Source organism: Callorhinchus milii, unplaced genomic scaffold (genome assembly GCF_018977255.1).
Source record: "Callorhinchus milii isolate IMCB2004 unplaced genomic scaffold, IMCB_Cmil_1.0 Scaffold3, whole genome shotgun sequence".
Classification (NCBI taxonomy): domain Eukaryota; kingdom Metazoa; phylum Chordata; class Chondrichthyes; order Chimaeriformes; family Callorhinchidae; genus Callorhinchus; species Callorhinchus milii.
Genome location: NW_024704744.1, coordinates 39781932 through 39800461, shown reverse-complemented (window position 1 = coordinate 39800461; position 18530 = coordinate 39781932). Strand labels below are relative to the sequence as shown.

The 18530-nt window shown below is 39.5% G+C and overlaps 1 protein-coding gene across 1 annotated transcript in view; it reads left to right on the top strand.

Annotated features, from left to right (window-relative positions):
• LOC103182218 (glutamate receptor, ionotropic, kainate 2) overlaps positions 1-18530 on the top strand; it is a 220217-nt gene that overhangs the window by 128084 nt on the left and 73603 nt on the right. Inside the window, exons 7-9 of the mRNA XM_007899133.2 lie at positions 5219-5362; positions 5877-5984; positions 7679-7792. Of these exons, the coding sequence (XP_007897324.1) occupies positions 5219-5362; positions 5877-5984; positions 7679-7792 (366 nt within the window). The remainder of the gene's footprint in view (positions 1-5218; positions 5363-5876; positions 5985-7678; positions 7793-18530) is intronic.

The window sequence follows — 18530 nt, the reverse complement described above, 5'->3', positions numbered from 1 at the left end:
ATCCTAAAAATTTGCTAAGCGAAAGAAGACCAAGGTCCATCTAGTTTGCCTTTTACCATCCTGGCAGTCACTTGACATGTAATGTCCCAAACTATATCCTGTATCCCAAGGTATTATTTTCCAACAGAAATCTATCTAATTTTTTCTTGAAACAAACAACATTTTCTGCTTCCCATGTCTCCCTACAGAGCCTGTTCCATAAATTTACTACTCACTCGCTCACTGAAGTAATGTTTACACAGATTAGTTCCTAATTTGCCCCCCCCACTTCAATCGCAGGCCATGTCCTCTGTTACTCCTGTTCAGTACCAGATAAAATAGCTTAATCAATTACTCTTTATCAATATAAATACTCCGAAAAGAAAAAAAGTACATTTTGTCTACCAATTTATAAGCTCTGAATAAAGTGTGATTCAAACTAATTTGAAAACACCGCTAACTCCATATTGCCAATAAAGGCTGCCTAGTATTTACAGTCAGCTAATCCATCAATTTATTCTGACCAGACTCCCACTGAGGCATTGTCAATCCTACTGTTGGTCATGTATTGATTTTTAAATTCGTTTCTGTAATACACATTAAGACCAAGTTGTTTTATTTTCTTTAAGACCATTATGTTTTCTTATAAACAATGTTCTTCAACAACAACAACAACTTACATTTGTATAGCGCCCTTCACATAGGCTAGCGTCCCTGGAGCGCTTGTTCCTCTCCAGTTCAGAGCATAAAATTATTTTTAGAAATTTGCAGTGCAAAAGAAGGCCTTTAGGCTGATCGTGTCAGGTAAACTCAGTACGCTGAAGTGACTTTTCACCTTTCTTTACCCAGGGTCTACCCCATTAATGCCCCCAAATAGTAAAACATGAACCTTCAATGTCATTGTAACAAGTGAAGCACTGTATTTGCTGAATATTGAGCACAAATAACTCAGTTTCTCTTTTGTGGATGGTAGGGTTGACTTGAAATGAATAGCTTTGTTGGGCATTATATCATGTGTCACCGGCGATTACATCGATGCACATGATTATACCAACCCGTATCTTGTAAAAACACTTCATCTCTTTTGTGTAAGTACAACTGTGCAAACAATTGCTTTCCTCTCAGCTAACTGATCACAAAATTTAAAGTCTACCTGTTCAGTGACTGATGTCACTGCTTACACCACTGGTGTCAACCAGGTACTCAATATTTTAGATCAATTGGCTGCGAGCAAATCTATTGTTTGCACAATCACACTTACACAAAAGAGGAATTTGTCAAAGCTAAACCTGGGCGTTTGCATTCTCTAACGAAACCATTTACCTGCAACAAGTAAAAATATTGTATGTTGAAAGAAAACTTCTTCACAAGGGATATGCTGCATATGCAGTTTACCTATAAAATTCAGTCTCGCTACACTTTACAGTAATTCCTGTGAAATGTTTTGAGATATTCTCCTGGTATGAAAGGAGCTATATCAAGTGCAAGGATCACTTTACTTTTAACATGCAGTGGTGGTGATCAAACCTGGTATCTGGTAAAACAGATTGCATGAGCCAAATAGGCATTTAGTCAAAGAATAATTAAATGAGTCATTGAGATAGACAATGGATATTGATTTGTTTATGCAAAGTAATTCCCTCAAGGTTGTGGTGGTGATTGATGGTGCAAACAAATGACCAGTGCCATGTACTGTACTATTGCATCGCAAAAAACCAAGCATTATTACTCAATATACTGCAGCCATTCATTGTGTACAACCTAAGTAGGCTTGTTGAAATCAACTTTAATTACCATATTGCAAATTGGCGCAGTAAAAATGGAAAGACTTTCACTCTGCTTGAAAGCATTTCCTGAAGTTGATTTTGCCGCATTATAACAGTTGTAGCTTTTTAACCATTGACACTTTGTGAACCTTACCGGTGGAAGAGGGAGAATAAAAGTATCTATTATTCGTGTTGCTCTGCCCAAGGCTAGATTTGAAAACATGCAGAGAAATAGGATGACACCAGTTTTAATGAGAACACAATGCAATTTAACAGTTCATAAAACAGTAACATTTAATCTCAGACTGCAAGTTTTATTATGTCTCACAAGGAGAAAATCTGATGTGTGATATGTGTGTGTTAACACTGATGAGTTCAGGCAGAATAGATTTAATTAACTGATGCTGGGGGGTGAGGCTGGATCCCAAGCCATTTGCTATTGATATCATTCAATGAGGATAATCATTTTGGGGAAGTGAGCGTAGTTAAAAACTTGCAGTGAAACAACTAAAAGGTTTTTCTTAGCAAAACTTGATTTTAATGGTTATGTTTTTTAACTGAGATATTGGTAGAGAAAAAAATACTTTTGATTCTTTAAGCAATATTTTGATCAGGGAATGGTGATGAAATGGATGTGGGCATTGGAGAAACAGGAATACAGCCTGCTCCGGAAACGCATACCTCATATCGTAGAAACATAGAATATTCCAGCACAGAAGGAGGCCATTCGTCCCATTGTGCCTCTATCGGCTCTTTGGAAGAGCTACCCAATCAATCCCACTCTCCCTCTCTTTCCTCATATGCTTGCAAGTTTTTCCTTTTGCAACTACCTATCCAATTCCCTTTTGAAAGTTGTTATTGAATCTGTTTCCACTACCCTTTCAGGCAATGCATTCCAGACTGTAACAACCCTGTGTAAAAACAATTCTTCTCATCTCCCCTCTGGTTCTTTTGCCAATTATCTTGAATCTCTATCCCCTGGTTACCGACCCACCTGTCAGTGGAAATAGTTTCTTTCTGTCTACTCAATCAAAACCCCTCATAATTGAACACCTCTATTAAATCTCTCCTTAACCTTCTCTGCTCTGAGGAGAACAATCCCAGCTTCTCTAGTCTCTCCACATAACTAAAGTCCCTCATCCATTGGTATCAGTCTGGTAAATCTCCTCTGCATCCTCTCCAATATAATAATATAATATAATAGTACATAATAATATAATTATATAATAATAACAAGAACAACAATAATCCCTGTATTTGATATACCACCTTTTATGGCGGGAGATAATCTCAAAGCTCTTCACGGGATTTTAATGTAAAGTGTAATGGCTGTATTTTGTAGGCGAACAATTTAAGCACAGAGTTCCAACATTCTGTGTCTTAACTTTCCAATTGCACATATTGGCACATTACATTGTTTATTAAATCTTTTGTGAATCTTGCAATTCAGTGCCATTGTGTTTAGTAGTAAATGCAAACCTAACATTTAAATACAAATTGCTGATTAAAGCATAACGTGTTATACAATTATTTGGTTGTGAATGCCAAGCACATGAAAAATATAGCCAACCTTCACCTGGAGACAATAGTACATGATATTTTATAGGCATAATCATTCTTTGTGTAAAATGCAGATTTTTTGTGCAGCATTTTCTATTTTGGTTAAAATTGAAATGCTGAACAGATGATTAAATGGGTTCTCTATGAACAATGATGAATCAGCAGTTAGAATTCAAATTTTATAGAATTCCTGATTGCAGCAAAAAAAATCTTGGCAAAAAAGGTAGGTTTATCAAGATTTAATTCACCTGCCATGACAGGATGATGCCGTGAAAGGGATGTGTCCGAAGATAATAGTAATAATCCTTACATTTGGTATAGATGTTCTCCCGATGTGAAAGCTGCTATACAAATGTAATTTGTTATTGTTTGTTGTTGTTGTAGTGCCTTTCACATGCCTCTTTTCGAATAGTGCCATGAGATCTTTAGCTCCACCTGAGTAGACAGACAGGACCTTGGTTTGATGCCTCGTCCAAACGATGGCATCTCCAACAATGAAACACACCCCCAGCATTGCATTGAAGTGTCATCTTAGAATATGTGAATTCAAGTCCCACATGGGGCAAAAACCTTCTGACTCAGAGAAGTGCTCCCACTGCGTCAGACTGACAATCATTGTCCCTGACCAACCTATGATTTGAAAGATATTCCAGTGTTTCACAATGATGATAGTTCATACCAATGCCCTCTCTGCATTGGGTACGTGGGATGTTTAGATTCAAGGGTAAATGGTTAATTTCTGGGAATTATTTGGATCAGTGCATATTACATGACATTAATCTCACTAAATAAGTAAAACTGAGAATGAATATAAAAGGAAGACCATAAACTGAGCCTTTTAAACCTAGAAATAAAGATAATGACACGTTTATTTCACAGTGCAATAAATAAGAAACTTGCCCGTAATCATTGATGGGGCTGAATATAAGTGCTCTTAGGGATATGCTCTTTCAATGCACTATTCAGGATTGAGTCAGCATCATTTATTTATGATCTCACTCTGCATTATATGTGTGTACACAGAGATAGTCTCCTCTTGCAGCTTGTGTTTGAGGTTTGGAGACAGATTTTGCAGTATCATCAAGGGTATCAATTAGGATATTAATATTACAATGCCTAAAGGAGATAATTTAGTCACTTATAATTTTCATTTCCACCTGCAGATCTTCCAGATTTTTAATAAACAACGTGCTTTGTAAATATGAACACTCTGACAAATTTATGAGTACTTTTCGATAATATATTAGATATCAAATCAGTATGAGGCATCAGAAAAGTATACAGGATCCTGAGCTACAAATTTTAAAACGATTGAGTTCAGATCCCGAGAAACTACACTTAAGATGTAAAAATGCTCTGATTAGACATACCTCAGCTACTGAGTACTGTGCATAGATCTAGTCATAGCAACATAAGGTACACAGCTATTGAAGCTCCAGAGACAATGTAGTGAAGAGCAATGAGGCTGACCCTGAATGTTACTTGCTCAACGTGATGAAGATAGAGTTTCTGATATACCCAGTTTGAAGGACAAGAGATCACAGGTTCGAGGTTAAAAAAGTGAAGAACAATTTTAGGGCAGACAGCGGGATGTGTTTCTTTACACAGAGGCAATTAACATCTGAATTACATTACTGAGAAGTGTGATAGCTGCCAGGATACTGGCAAAATGCAATAAATGGAAACAATAAGGTGGGTGTTTTGAAAGGATGAAATTAAATTGGCTAAAAGGTCTTCTTCACCCAAGCGTCTTGTAATTTCTTGTGATATTGTAATTATGCAACAAAATCACATTTAGATATTTGATTGTATTCTGTAGAAAAGATGCTGTTAATTTTAGAGTATTAAGTACACCAGTGTACATTTTCACATCTCACAGTGTGGTTCAATTATATATATGGTCTTAATTTCAGACGAATGCTGCCTTAATGTACGATGCAGTCCACGTTGTGTCTGTGGCAGTCCAGCAGTCCCCACAGATGACTGTCAGCTCCTTGCAATGCAATAGGCATAAACCATGGCGATTTGGAAACCGCTTCATGAAGTTCATCAAAGAGGTACAACAGAGATCAACTTGCAAGTGGCTTTCTTTAAAAATCAATTTTGTATGTGTGTCTATATCTTACTTCTGTACTTTTGGCAGCTTTATAATCTATATGGCTGTTGAATCAGCCAACTGAGTGTCAGATATCTTCTTACCATTCAGAATAAAAACAGTCTGAGGCCGAGTGAAACAAATGAAGGGTGATTTGAGAATTAGCATTAAGAGATTTTTGATGCTGCACTATTTGCCCTGCTCCGAATATTGCTCTCTGCAATTGTTAAAGGGATCATGCAGGTTCAGCGAAGGACAGGCTGTGCTTGTTCCAGTTTGAAAGTACACATAGGCAATGTCCCTGTTCTCTGTGAGCACAAATGTATATTTTAAAGACTATATATTGAATAGCCCTGTGCACAATGCAAGGAAGATTACTGGCAGGAAGGTTGATCAAGAGTTGCTGGGCAAATTAATCTGATTTTCGTTCTGTTGAACACGTTTTCTTTATGACTCCTCTTTGTCTCCATTTCTAGGCCCATTGGGAAGGACTAACTGGCAGAATTATATTCAATAGTTCCAATGGCTTGAGAACAGATTTTGATTTGGATGTGATTAGCCTCAAGGAGGAAGGCCTTGAAAGGGTACGTGGACTCTCTTCATGAATTCCTTAAGATTCATACGTTTATGAGAAAAAAATATGGAAAAAAATCAGTGGAAAAGATAAATCATTTATTCTGTGTCTGGCAAAATTACTCAATAGTATTTGTGTGCATATTTTTACTTTCATGAATAATTTATGTCTTCATAAATAATCTCAGAAGAACGCTTCAGTGTATCAAGACTAGATTGGAGATCTAATGTGTAGCTTCTTAGATGCTTAGTTTAGCATTTGTGAAGCCCTTCTCTATCTCATAATGTTTATTGAAAAGCTTTCATCATAGTGTTGAATGCTATTTATTGCTCAGTTACTCAACACCACACCACACAACATCCCGGAGCTAATAGGGTAAGGACATGGTAAGGTCTATCCTGAATTAGTGGTCTTAACAAAGCATTGAGAAATAGACAATTGTTATAATAATAAATAATAATAATAATAGCCATATAATAATAACTATCCCAACAATATATATCAACAGAAGAAGTGAAAAGCGCTATACAAAATGCAAGGATTATTATTATTATTATTGTATAATGATACCTGTTGCTGAGCTGGTAATTTTGTACTCGGATTTTCATTGCTACCAATTTAACAGTGTTGTAAAGTCATCCTTTATTGACGTTTATTGGTTGTCACTCCTGAGATGCCTAGCTATTTTCTGCTGGCCACAGAGTTACCAAGTACCTATGGCACCCTCTGCACTTTGAAAACTAAAACAGTTTTTGCTCCATGGAATAATCTTTCCTCACTCAACAGTGCCAGTGCGAAGAGGCTAGGGAGAGATGTGCCAAATAGGATGGGGATTCTATTAAACTACTCAGTGAGTCTTATCCTGCCTGCTGACCCGGGTTAAACACCAAGAAAATAAAATCAAAAAAGCTCTTATGAATGCACAAGGTTTTTTTTAAAAAATTACTTCTAAAACAAGACATTTGTGAATTGGACTTGTTTGGATATATCATATATACCAAAGATGCAAATTATTTTCCCTTTCCCCAAACAGTAATAAGCTTTCAGATCCTTTGCCCCACCCTCTGGAACTCTCTTCTGAAATCTCTCTGCCTCAACCCCTCCCTCTTGACTTTGAAAACTCTCTCTTTGATGACACCTTCAGCCAACTTCCCATGCACCCGCTTCATCTCTCTCTCAGCTCAATCTCCCACTCTGTCATTGTAAAGCACTTTGAGACATTCTCCCCATGTGAAAGTAGCAAATTGTTATTGCTGTGTGGGAAGAAAAGCTCACAAACTTTCAGCATTCTCCCCATGGAGATGCTTTGCCTACAAGTTACACAGTCACTGCGCCTTATGGTATCCTATATAGTCCAGTGAAGTGCTTCGTGACATCCTCACAAAGTGAAAGGTGCTAGATCAAATGTAAGGACGATGATAATCTAACTGTGTGCTGTTTCAATGTTATTTCATTGCACATTGCAGGAAACAAAGTGACCTTTACAGAAAATCTAAGACAACAGATTGCTGCCTAACCTGTTGTTGTTTTATGTGTCTGAGCCTGTAAAAGAGGATGTGATAATCCACTCCATGCACCCGATTAGAAACGTTATCAGAATTTTCAGAATTGTCATAAAGATGCCCAAGTTTTGCAATAATGAAGCTTTACAGGCCTCACAAACAAGCCATTTTTTCAATTTACACCTATTATGTTCTGTTATAGGTTGGGACCTGGGAAACGAGCACTGGCTTGAACATGACTGAGAATCGGAAGGGAAAAACAGCAAACATCACTGATTCATTATCAAACCGATCGTTGGTTGTTACAACAATCCTGGTAAATGATTATATATATGCATCTCATCTTTGATTTGTGGTACATGGTGTTGCAGTAACGCATAGAGAGTTAGGTCAAAAAATTGACTGTTTACAATGGGATTCACTAGTAATGACTTGCAGTGACTACTGTGGAAACCTGCCAATCACTAGCAGTATACCTCACCTGACTCGGGGGAAAACTCAGAAACACTGGACATAGATTGGGAGATTTTATAGAATGGGGTTCCCCATAATAGGGGTATCTAGATTGGTGCGGGGGGGAGTGGTCCTTAATTGTAGGATTTCCTACAACTTGTATTTATATAGCTTTACAGAGATGGGGTTGGGCACCAAGGAAGGTAGGGGTAGGTAGCCTAGATGCATTCAAAGTGGCATGCTTTGAGGTGGAACCCAATGACAGAAAGTGAGGAGGTGAGACAGAGTGCTGGAGTGAGGGAGTTTCAGAGATTAGGGCAGTAAGAAGTGAAGGCTTGGACTCTGAGAGGGTGAGCAGATGCAAGCCTGAAGTAACTGAGGAGAGGAAAAGACCCCTAGATTGGAGGTTAACAGCTGGATTCCCTGTTAGCAACTCATTAGTGAATCCTGTCATGACCCACCTCTTTTATGACCTCATTGCTCTGCTTTGTTTTCAGCTAAAATGAGAAAAATAAAATCAAAGTGTATGAATTGCCATCATCTAAAGGGTTAAGCATGATCGCATAGTTAGGCACATGCTAGTGTATGATACAAGGTGAAATATTTTTGAAATATACATGAGTTTAAATATAAAAGAATTGGTTCTGGCAGTGTGTGATGCACATTTTATGTGAAAATATTCCCAGTTTATATTCGTAAGAGTACTCTGTGAAAGATTCCTTTGTGCCACTGGAAATTTGTGGAATTTGTGGAAGACTTTCTTTGTTTCTCCTCTCACTCCATTCTCTTGGCACCACATTATTTGCTGATTTCTTTTCTTTCCTCTCTTGCACCCATCTCCCTGCTGCCTGAACACGAGAAATAAGTAGCATTTATATATTGTAGGTGGACAACTACCGAGAATTACCAAAGTTCTTGGACATCTTGCAGTAATCTTACATTGGATCTTGTTGTCTCTTTACACCATTCCCTTGGGTACCTGGAAAGGTGTAAACTCAGTGTTTGCAGGCTGATCACAAATCAGGACTTTGAACTGACATGGTCTAGGCTGACATTGCAATGCAGTGTTGGAGGTGCCGTCCTTCAGCTGAAGAGTTAAACCTAGGTCCTGTTTGTGCCTGTTTGGGTGGATATTATTTGAAAGGAGAAGAGAATATCTCCTTGTGTGCTGCCAACAATCCCTCAATAAAATTGATCATTCACTCCATGGCTGTTTGCAGGAGCACTGCTGTGTGCAAATTGGCCGCGTTCGTCCACAAAGCACACAGTGACTCCACTCTACATATATCCTGTGAAGTGCTTTGGGATGTCCACTCAATGTGAAAGGCTCTACACCAATGTAAGGAATTTTAAAAATGAAATTAATGGAATCCTGTGTGAATGGGAGCACTGATGGTTAGATCCTCACAGCTATCCATTCCTCAATATCTGGGTGGAAATCAAGTTGCTGTATATCACCTTCAATTTTCTTCCATTTTTGAAATCATCTTTCCTTTCAGTCTCTGACATGAGCTACTTTTCTCCTCAGGTCATTTGGACAGATTATTGCCCTTTTTCAACAACGCAGCAAATTTAATTTTTTACACTTCTTGCTGTGGCTGGCTGAACAGCTGACTGGCTTCAGTGCATCCACAGGCCCAACATGTCTCATGTGCTTAGCCTTAACACAAATACAGGCTGACCTTTGCTTCTATTGATGTTCTAGTGTTTAGTTGTGTCTGATTAGAAGTTTGTATTCCATTGATTTTATTAGGAGGAAATGCTTTGAAGCCAATTTGAAGCCACTGACCCCAGAAAACTACAGTTCTGTTGAATTTGCATGAATTTTCCAGACACGAGCTGTCCCTGATCATTTTCTTGTCTTGTGAAAATCTATTGTCCCTGTTGAACTCAGTGGTGCCATGCTGAAATACTGTCCTCCCTCAGTGGCATTACCAGTGTGGCTGTAATGGAGAAGGCAAATCTAATTTTTGCAAGCAAACTATGCATTTTTAGGGTGTTGACCAGACTCAGTTGGTAGCACTCTCACCTCTGAGTCAGAATGTTGCGGGTTCAAGCCCCAAGTTGGGACTTGGAACTCATATAGTCTAAGATGACACTCCAAAGCAATTCTGGAGATGTGCTGAACAGCAAAAAGTTATATGATTTAGCACCTTTCATGTCGGAAGGATGTCCCAAAGTGCTGGACAATCCACGGTTTGCATCCGAACTGGGGGTGGCAGCTGAGATAGATGGGTGGGAGGAATCATGACTGAAGAGGTGATCAAAGAGGACAGTCTTGAGATGTACCTTGAAGGAGGTGACCGAAGAGATGAGCCATAGGGACTCCAAGATGAGTCTGACCATTGATGTTAGGGTCGGGGAGAAGAAGTAGGATGGTATCTGCCCAACAAAGTGGATGGATTTATAAAATTTAAGAAAGTAGCAGAGGTAGGTTAGGGCAAGATCATGGAGGGATTTAAAGGTGATTACAAGGATTTTGAACTGGATCCGTTGGGGATGGGGAGCTAATGGAGCCAGGCAAGGCTGTGAGTGATAGGCTTGCAGAGCCTAGTGTGGGAAAGGACATGAGCTGCAGAGTTCTGCAAAGTCTGCAGCTTATGAAGGGAAGAGTTGGGTAGTGGGGTGAGGAGAGAGTTGGTGCTGCATTATCAGAGATGCCATCTTTAAGATGAGTCTTTAAACCAAGGTTATGTCTGCTTGTTCAGATCCCATGGCACTATTCGAAAAGAGAAAGGAGCTTCTTCTGGTCTCCTTCGCAGCAATCCCCCAAATAAAATTGGTCATTCACTCCAAGGTTGTTTGTAGGACACTGCTATGTGAAAATCTGCCGCTTTTGGCCACACTGCTACTGTATTTACCACATTTCTCAACAAAACACACATTTCAATTTACAGTATATAGAATCATAGAATTATACAGCACAGAAGGAGGCCATTTGGCCAATTGTGTGTGTGCTGGCTCTTTGAAAGAGCTGTCTAAATTAATCCCACTCCCCTGTGCTCTCCCCATAGCCCTGCAAACTTGTCCTCCCCAAATATCTATCCACTTCTCTCTTGAAAGTTGTTAGCGAATCGGCTTCCTACAACAACAACAACTTGGATTTGTCGAGAAGACGTGAAAAGCACTCTATCAAATGCAAGGATTATTATATTATTATATAGCACCCTTCACACCGGAATGGCGTCTCAGAGCACTTCACAATAACGGATCCCGGGGCTGAGCCAGGGGGAGGGGGAAGAAGGTGACCAAAGGCACAGTCGAAAAGAAAGGTCTTTAACCGAGACCTGAAAATAGGAAGAGAGGGGGCGAGGTGAAGGGAGTGAGGAAGGGAGTTCCAGAGCCTCGGGGCATAGAGGCTGACGGCACGACCGCTGATGGTGGAGTGGAGGATTCGGCGGACAAGGAGGAGGCCGGACCTGGTGGAGCGAAGGCAACGTCCACCATCCTTTCAGGCAATGCATTCCAGATCTGAACAACATTTCCTGTGAAGTTTTTGGAACATCCTCTTGACATGAAACGCGCTATACCAAACGCAAAGATTATTGTTATTGTTATTTTACAACAATTTTTTTTCCTTACGCAAAACTATCTCACACATGTGCTTACCCATACTAGCTCCTTAGCCCCATCACTCCAGTTTTTGCCAGGCTACACTGGCTCCCTTTTTCAGAACGGCTTGAATTCAAGCTCCCCTCATTCTCATTTTTAAATCAGTTCATGTCTTGGCATCTCCATTACTCTGAAATTTGCTCACAGCCCACTCCATTACCCGTTGACTTCGCTCAGTTAGTTCAGGTCTTTTGCGTGTCCCTTGTCCCATCTACTCCACCATTAGTGGCTGCACTTTCAACTACCACAGCCCCAAACTAACTCCTTGCCTCAATTCCTCCAATTGCCCCTCTTTGTCTGTATTCAATTTACAGCTGAAGAAATTCTTCTTCGACTGTGCCTTCGGTAACCTCCCCTCTCTTCCCAGTTCAGCGACAAAGCTATTCTCTGTTAAGTGCTCCAAGATGCTACCCATGTGAAGGACGCTATATAATTGCAAGTTGTTGTTGTTGTTCTACACCTAGGGGGAGCATTCTTTCCAGAAATTTCTTCCCTTTTAAGTGCCAAGGATTTTTGTTGCGTTAAAACAGCATCAGGTATTTTGTACACATTATAGTAAAGTATGAGTTTTCACAGCTTGTTTTTTGAAATATTAGCTTAAGGTGACGTAGATTGTAACAGTTGTTTCAAAAAAATTATTTGCAGGAGCTAAATAACCAATTCCCTAATATACCACAGAAAATATGGTTTTATTTTACAAGCTGTGAAAAAGATTTTTATAAAATATGAATTCTTGTTTGAAATGTGTTGAGTTCAGGATGAAACAATGAGCTCCTTACTCACATTTCTAAGGTTAAATATTTCATTTTAGGTTGGTCACAAAACAGTGCTTGAAGCTGGCATATGTACAGTGAGATTCATTAGCTGTCAGCACGATGCTGGCAAAGGCATCTTGACATTTTGGAATTGCTAATGGAAGCCCAGCTCACTTGTATCTATATGTCAGTTGACATGCAAAGCTGTGGGGAGGCTGGTCACCAATTTGCTCCCTGCTTTCTGCATGCTGGGATTGAGAGAGAGGCTTCAAGTGGAAATGCATATTGTATAATGAAACCCATTGTAGTGTTTGTTCCAGGAAGGAACTGAGTCTCAGCGTGTCGGGATTGTTCACATTGTGTATCCAAGTAAAATAAATAGCTGCCCAGTAAACAAGCAAGAAGAAACAGTTCAGACTAATGAATGTTCACCTGCTGTGCCTTTTCTGCCTTATTTAATTAGTCGCAGATTGACCTAATTCTAACAATTCCAAAACATCTGGAATGCATGTGGATGAATTTGGTGAGTCTGTCGCTGATCATTTCACCTACTTTGCTCATAAAAGTTCGAAGCTGCATCAGGTTTCTGGTCTCATAAGCTCAAAGAATGGATCTTGACATCAAGGGGACAGTTGATGATGAATGAAAACCTTGAGGCAATGTAGAATGGGAGCAGTTGTAAGGTACAGTTAGAGCAGAAGTGATCTCTTCAAATTCTTTCTTAAAAATAAAGTTTGAGCAACACTGGATAATTCTTCAATTGAGTCTTAATTTGGAAGACATTTTTCACAATTCTTAACAGGAATTAAAATTGAATTGTGGAGCGCCTTGGGACGTCCTCCTGACGTGAAAGGCGCTTTATAAATGGAATCTTGTTGTTGTTGTTGTTGTTGAATTGTAAAATTGCCTACAGTTTTGTGCAATCTAAACTTTTAAGACAAGATGGTCTTACGGGCAAAGGCGATGTGGAATTTCAGGCCTTGAACTCTTTAAGGTTACTTTTTGATTTTCACTTTGAAATTACTACTTCTAATGTTCAGCTAATAATAATGGCTAAATACATGTAGGTTGGTTAACTGAGCTTAAAATACAGAACACCCCTAAAATTTAAATACGTTGTTTGTGTTTATCATTCTAGCCACATGGCAGTGGGCTATGTTAAATCTTTGCTTAAATTATAAACAATGTGAATTGCCAGAAACACATAATAATCCTTGCATTTGATACAGCACCTTATCACAATAACAACAAATTACATTTGTATAGCACCTTTCATGTCAGGTGGATGTCCCGAACACATCTTTGAGACGGTTCATAGCTCTTCACAGAATATACTGTAAAGTGGATTGACTGTATATTTTGTGGGTGAAATTTATTGCATAATTTAGTGGAACTTAGTAGCATGATCCATGCAGACATATGGAGTCCTGTGGAATCCTGTAGCTCAGTGGTTAGAGCACTCGCTTTGCAAGCGAGAGACCTGAGTTCAATTCCAGGCAGGGCGAAACCTTGGGCAAGTTTCCTTACTCCACACGCCTAATAATAATCCCTCCAAAACAAAACAATAATAAATTGGTCATTTTCAATCTACGACTGTTTGTGGGACATTGCTGTGCGCAATTGGCTGCCGCGTTCGCCCACAAATATACAGTCAATTCACTTCACAGTGTGTCCTGTGAAGCGCTTTGGGACATCCTCCCGACGTGAAAAGCGCTATATCAAATGCAAGGATTATTATTATTATTATTATTATATGTGGTTTGAGGCAACAATACCACATTAGGATGTTCTCCCATTCACCATGCACACCCTCTCCCATTTGCACCTATGTTCTTTTTTGGTCAGCTGTGTGTCTGACACATGCAGAAACCCATCACCATGCTTAAGAGTATCCAAATAAAGCTGAGATTTCCATGCAACCCACTTGCACATGGAAATCCCAGAGATAGATTGTTGGAATGGAATGCACACTCTCTCCTGGAGGGACTCATCCTGCTTACCCAATTCTGGAAAGTATTAGGTGCAGGTTGGCAAGAGCCAATGCTTGGGGACCCCAGAGTGTGCATTGGGGTACCTGCTGGAGTCTCACGAGCTACAACCGCATAGTCTGCTATTGGTATTGCTGTCCGGGAAGCTTTCGCGCTCCTTGTCCAGCTAGGAACATCCTACCTGTTAGGGCTTTTGGCTTGATATGTAAATGCAGCAGCCAATTCACAGCAGCACACAAGAGTGTCCCTCAAACAGCCCTAAGGTGAATGACCAATTTTATCTGGAAGAATGTTGGCCAAGAAACTGGGAGAAACTCCCTTCTGTTTTGGTATAGTGTAACTGACAAACCTCTGACCCAGAGCCAGAGTATTACTAACTGAGCCATGCTTCTGGTTCATTGAGCTGTACCACTGTCAAAAGAAAACAGGTTTACAGGGTAAATGCGCGAAAGATATATCTGATTGACGGGCCAGGAAGTAGTTCACAGCAACAACAACAGCTTGTACTGATATAGTGGCACTATAGGGCCTTTCACATTGGTAGCATCTCAGAGCACTGTCACACACCCATCTGATATTTATGCAGGGTTTGTTTATGGGTTTGGTCAGTCAAGAAAGAAGGTGTGAAGAAAATGTTTGTTCTTGGACAAGCCTTGAGCAACTGAGGATGATTTCTTGCTTCCTAATACCTCCAGCTATTTTAGCTCTTGGATTAATTTATTGTAGGAACAGAGGCTTGACTGTCCTGTTACGCCTAACAGTCTGTTGTATTGTGGTAGAATACTGATGGTTTGGGACTTGGGAACTAGACTACAGCAATGTTTTCTTAATCCAGACAGCCTGAGGGGGGCCTCAGGGAGACAGTCACTTTAGGATGGATTTCCCTTTGTATTGGGTGATGTTTTACATTGGTTTGGATGTCCCTGGTTGATAAGGGGTTGACAAAGCATTTATCAGGAAAAAAACAGCATAGATAGTACCCTCCACTGGAAAAAGCACTGTGGGATATAAATGTATTTCCACTTGGGAACCCCACATACTTCATACCAACTCAATACAACTTGTTTCTGGTGAGATCTCAGTAGTCAATGTAATGCCTGTGGGGTTCCCAGGAGGAAATACACTTTATGCACCAAGATGCTTTTTCCGGCATGAGGGGCCATTTGCAGTGTCCTTTATCCACTGAGCATTTTTCAACCACTTTTATTTTAAATGCAAATTTAAGGCTGCTTTTGTTCTTGAGCTTGGAGCCCCAGTGAATAATAGGCTCAGAAAACCCATCATACTCCAATTATACAGTTTGGAGTTGTTCCCCTGGTAAAATGATTTATTGGTGTTTAATCCAATTGCACAGTTAGCAAACAAATCTATTCCTGATACTGTGCAGCCTTTATTTGATTAACTCTGGGTGGATATTTGATCTTATCAAGGGCGAAACTACATTAATAATAGACTGGAACATTTTCGGACTGAGTTTAGCATAATTTGCTATGATGGGCTGATAATAAGTTAGCTCTGCTGTGCTAATCCTATTCAAATCTGTATAATTTAACATTACAATTTTACAGCCAAATATTCTCTTGGGCTCAAGGCATAGGTTGCTATTTTCTCATTCCCCATATATTTTTTAATGCAGTACTTCACATATTAGCATATGCACATATATTATTTTCGCTTGTGAAATTGAAGAGGGGAAGTCCTATTTGTGAGTCATGTAGCCTTTTGTCACAAAGTGGATTATTTTCCTGTAAAATGAGTCCCATCTGGAATGTATTTATTACACTGTTGCTGGGGTTATTTTTCTTCTTCACTGATATGAATACTGCTTCAGCCGATGATCAAAATGTTAATGACCTGCAGGCAATAATCACATTGTCCAAATGCTCCAGAACTGATTTGAACCAATTCAACTGCATTATTGACACCACAATGCAAGAAACATTGTGAGTTGATAACACACTTTTGCTAGTGATTGGAAGCAGTGCTGCTACCTGCCACAATGCTGGTGCTGTGTATTCACTTTCAAAGTATACAGTTACTACACTTTACCACAAATCCTTTGAAATGCTTGGAGATAGCTTTGTGAAGTGAAAAGTGCTATATCGAATAACAATGTGGAGTCCTGTAGCTCAGTGGTTAGAGCACTCGCTTTGCAAGCAAGAGACCTGAGTTCAATTCCAGGCAGAGGGCGAAACCTTGGGCAAGTTTCCTTACTCCACACGCCTAATAATAATCCCTCCAAAAACCAAAAACAATAATAAATCGGTCATTTTCAATCTACGACTGTTTGTGGGACATTGCTGTGCGCAATTGGCTGCCGCGTTCACCCACAAATATACAGTCAATTCACTTTACAGTGTGTTCTGTGAAGCGCTTTGGGACGTCCTCCCGACGTGAAAAGCGCTATATCAAATGCAAGGATTATTATTATTATTATTAATAATGCATTTGACATAGCACCTTATCATGTCTTTGAGATGTCTCAAAGCACGTCACCGGATATACTGTAAAGTGAATGGAATATATTTTGTAGGCAAAACACGATAGCCAATTGCGCACAACAGTGTCCCATAAACAGTCATGTATTGAATGACCTAATTATTATCATTTTTATTTATTTATTTTTGAAAGGATTATTACCCCCAGAAAGGGCCGGGTTCCTATTTACTGATAGGTAAACAGAGACATGGGGAGTAAGGAAACTTGCTGAAGGTTTTGCCTGTGCCATCTCGCTTGCAGACGAGCGCTCTAACCAATAATATTGTATTGAATAAAACATTAGGGTCTGGTCAGTGAGATTCGTAAATCAAATTCATTACATTAATTTTGGATCTTGAATGATGAAAATCAGTCAATCCCAGTTTGGGGATTTGAAATTTGTCATTACAAATCTCATAGTTCAAATGGTTTCTGATGTATTACATTACAGGACAAGGAATCTAGATTGACAATTTCACGGCAACAGAAAACTTTGCCTCCAAGGAAACTAGAAATCATGTATCTTAATCTAGGCCTTAGTGCCTCCCTGCGAAAGCAACAATATGCAATAAAATTTATATTTATATAGCGCCTTTCATGTCAGGAGAACATCTCAAAATGTTTTACACAACTGTCTGAGCACCCGAGCTGGAGGAGGGGAGAGATGACTGAAGGAATGCTCTTTGAGTTGGGCCTAAAAGTGGGGATGGAGTTCCAGAGAGTGGGGGTCTAAAGGCTGAAAGCTCTCCCACCGATGGTGAGGCAGAGCAGGCAGGGGACATGAAGCAGGTTGGTGTTCGCTCAGCGAATGGGGCGACTGGGTTGGTAGAGTTGCAGATGTTGGCAAAAGGTAGGTGGGGCAAGGCTGTGGAGGGATCTGAGTATCTCTTTCACCATGAGGCATCCCTCCAAAATTGGTGCTGCTGTTGAAAAGCATTGTAGCGAGGTAACTGCAACATTCAACTTTGAAATACATCACTGACAATTGTATCAAATGACAGTTCAGCCATGCAAATGAAAAAAGGGCAATGCAAAAAAAATCTGTGTCACCAAAAGAATACCTGGGATCTTAGGTTATTCTTTTAAATTGTTAGTATGAAAGGGGAACCATAAATAGTAACTCGCAGATGCTTGTTCAGACTATGGAATTCAAACCAGTTTCATTCATACTGTTCAAACAGCCTTTACTTTATTAGTCACTTTCATGATTTTTAATCAAACAGTGTTTAATCCGCAAAGGATTAAAATGCCAGACTATCGATAAAACATAAGAGATCCACATAAACGATAATGTCAGAGCAGGTGTGAATTTGCCGTCTGTTTTTACTACGGAAACAATTTCAGGAACATCTGCATAAAATCATTTAATTTATGACTGTCTGTAATTGCCTTTGGCACTCCATATACATATTTGGGTTCACCAAATGTTGGCAGAGAGGTTTGAACATAATTACATCAACGCTCTGCTGATTTCATTTTGTTTTCACTCAGTGATTTTCTGTTCCTAAAGCAATATATGATTTAATCTTCAGTTCAGTGCAGTTTCTTGCATTCCAAGACCAAATGATATCCCACATGTGTCAGCCCTCTCTGATCGCTTGGTATTTTGTATCCTTTCACCCTTGGATGGGTTGATTGTTTTAAAATGTGGCTTCCAGATGAAATCAATATAATTCTGAGCAGGCCATTTAATTCAAGAATTCAAAGTGCTTCAGTGACTTTTGTTTCAGACATTTCAAAGACTATTGCTTGAAAAATTCCTTCCGTT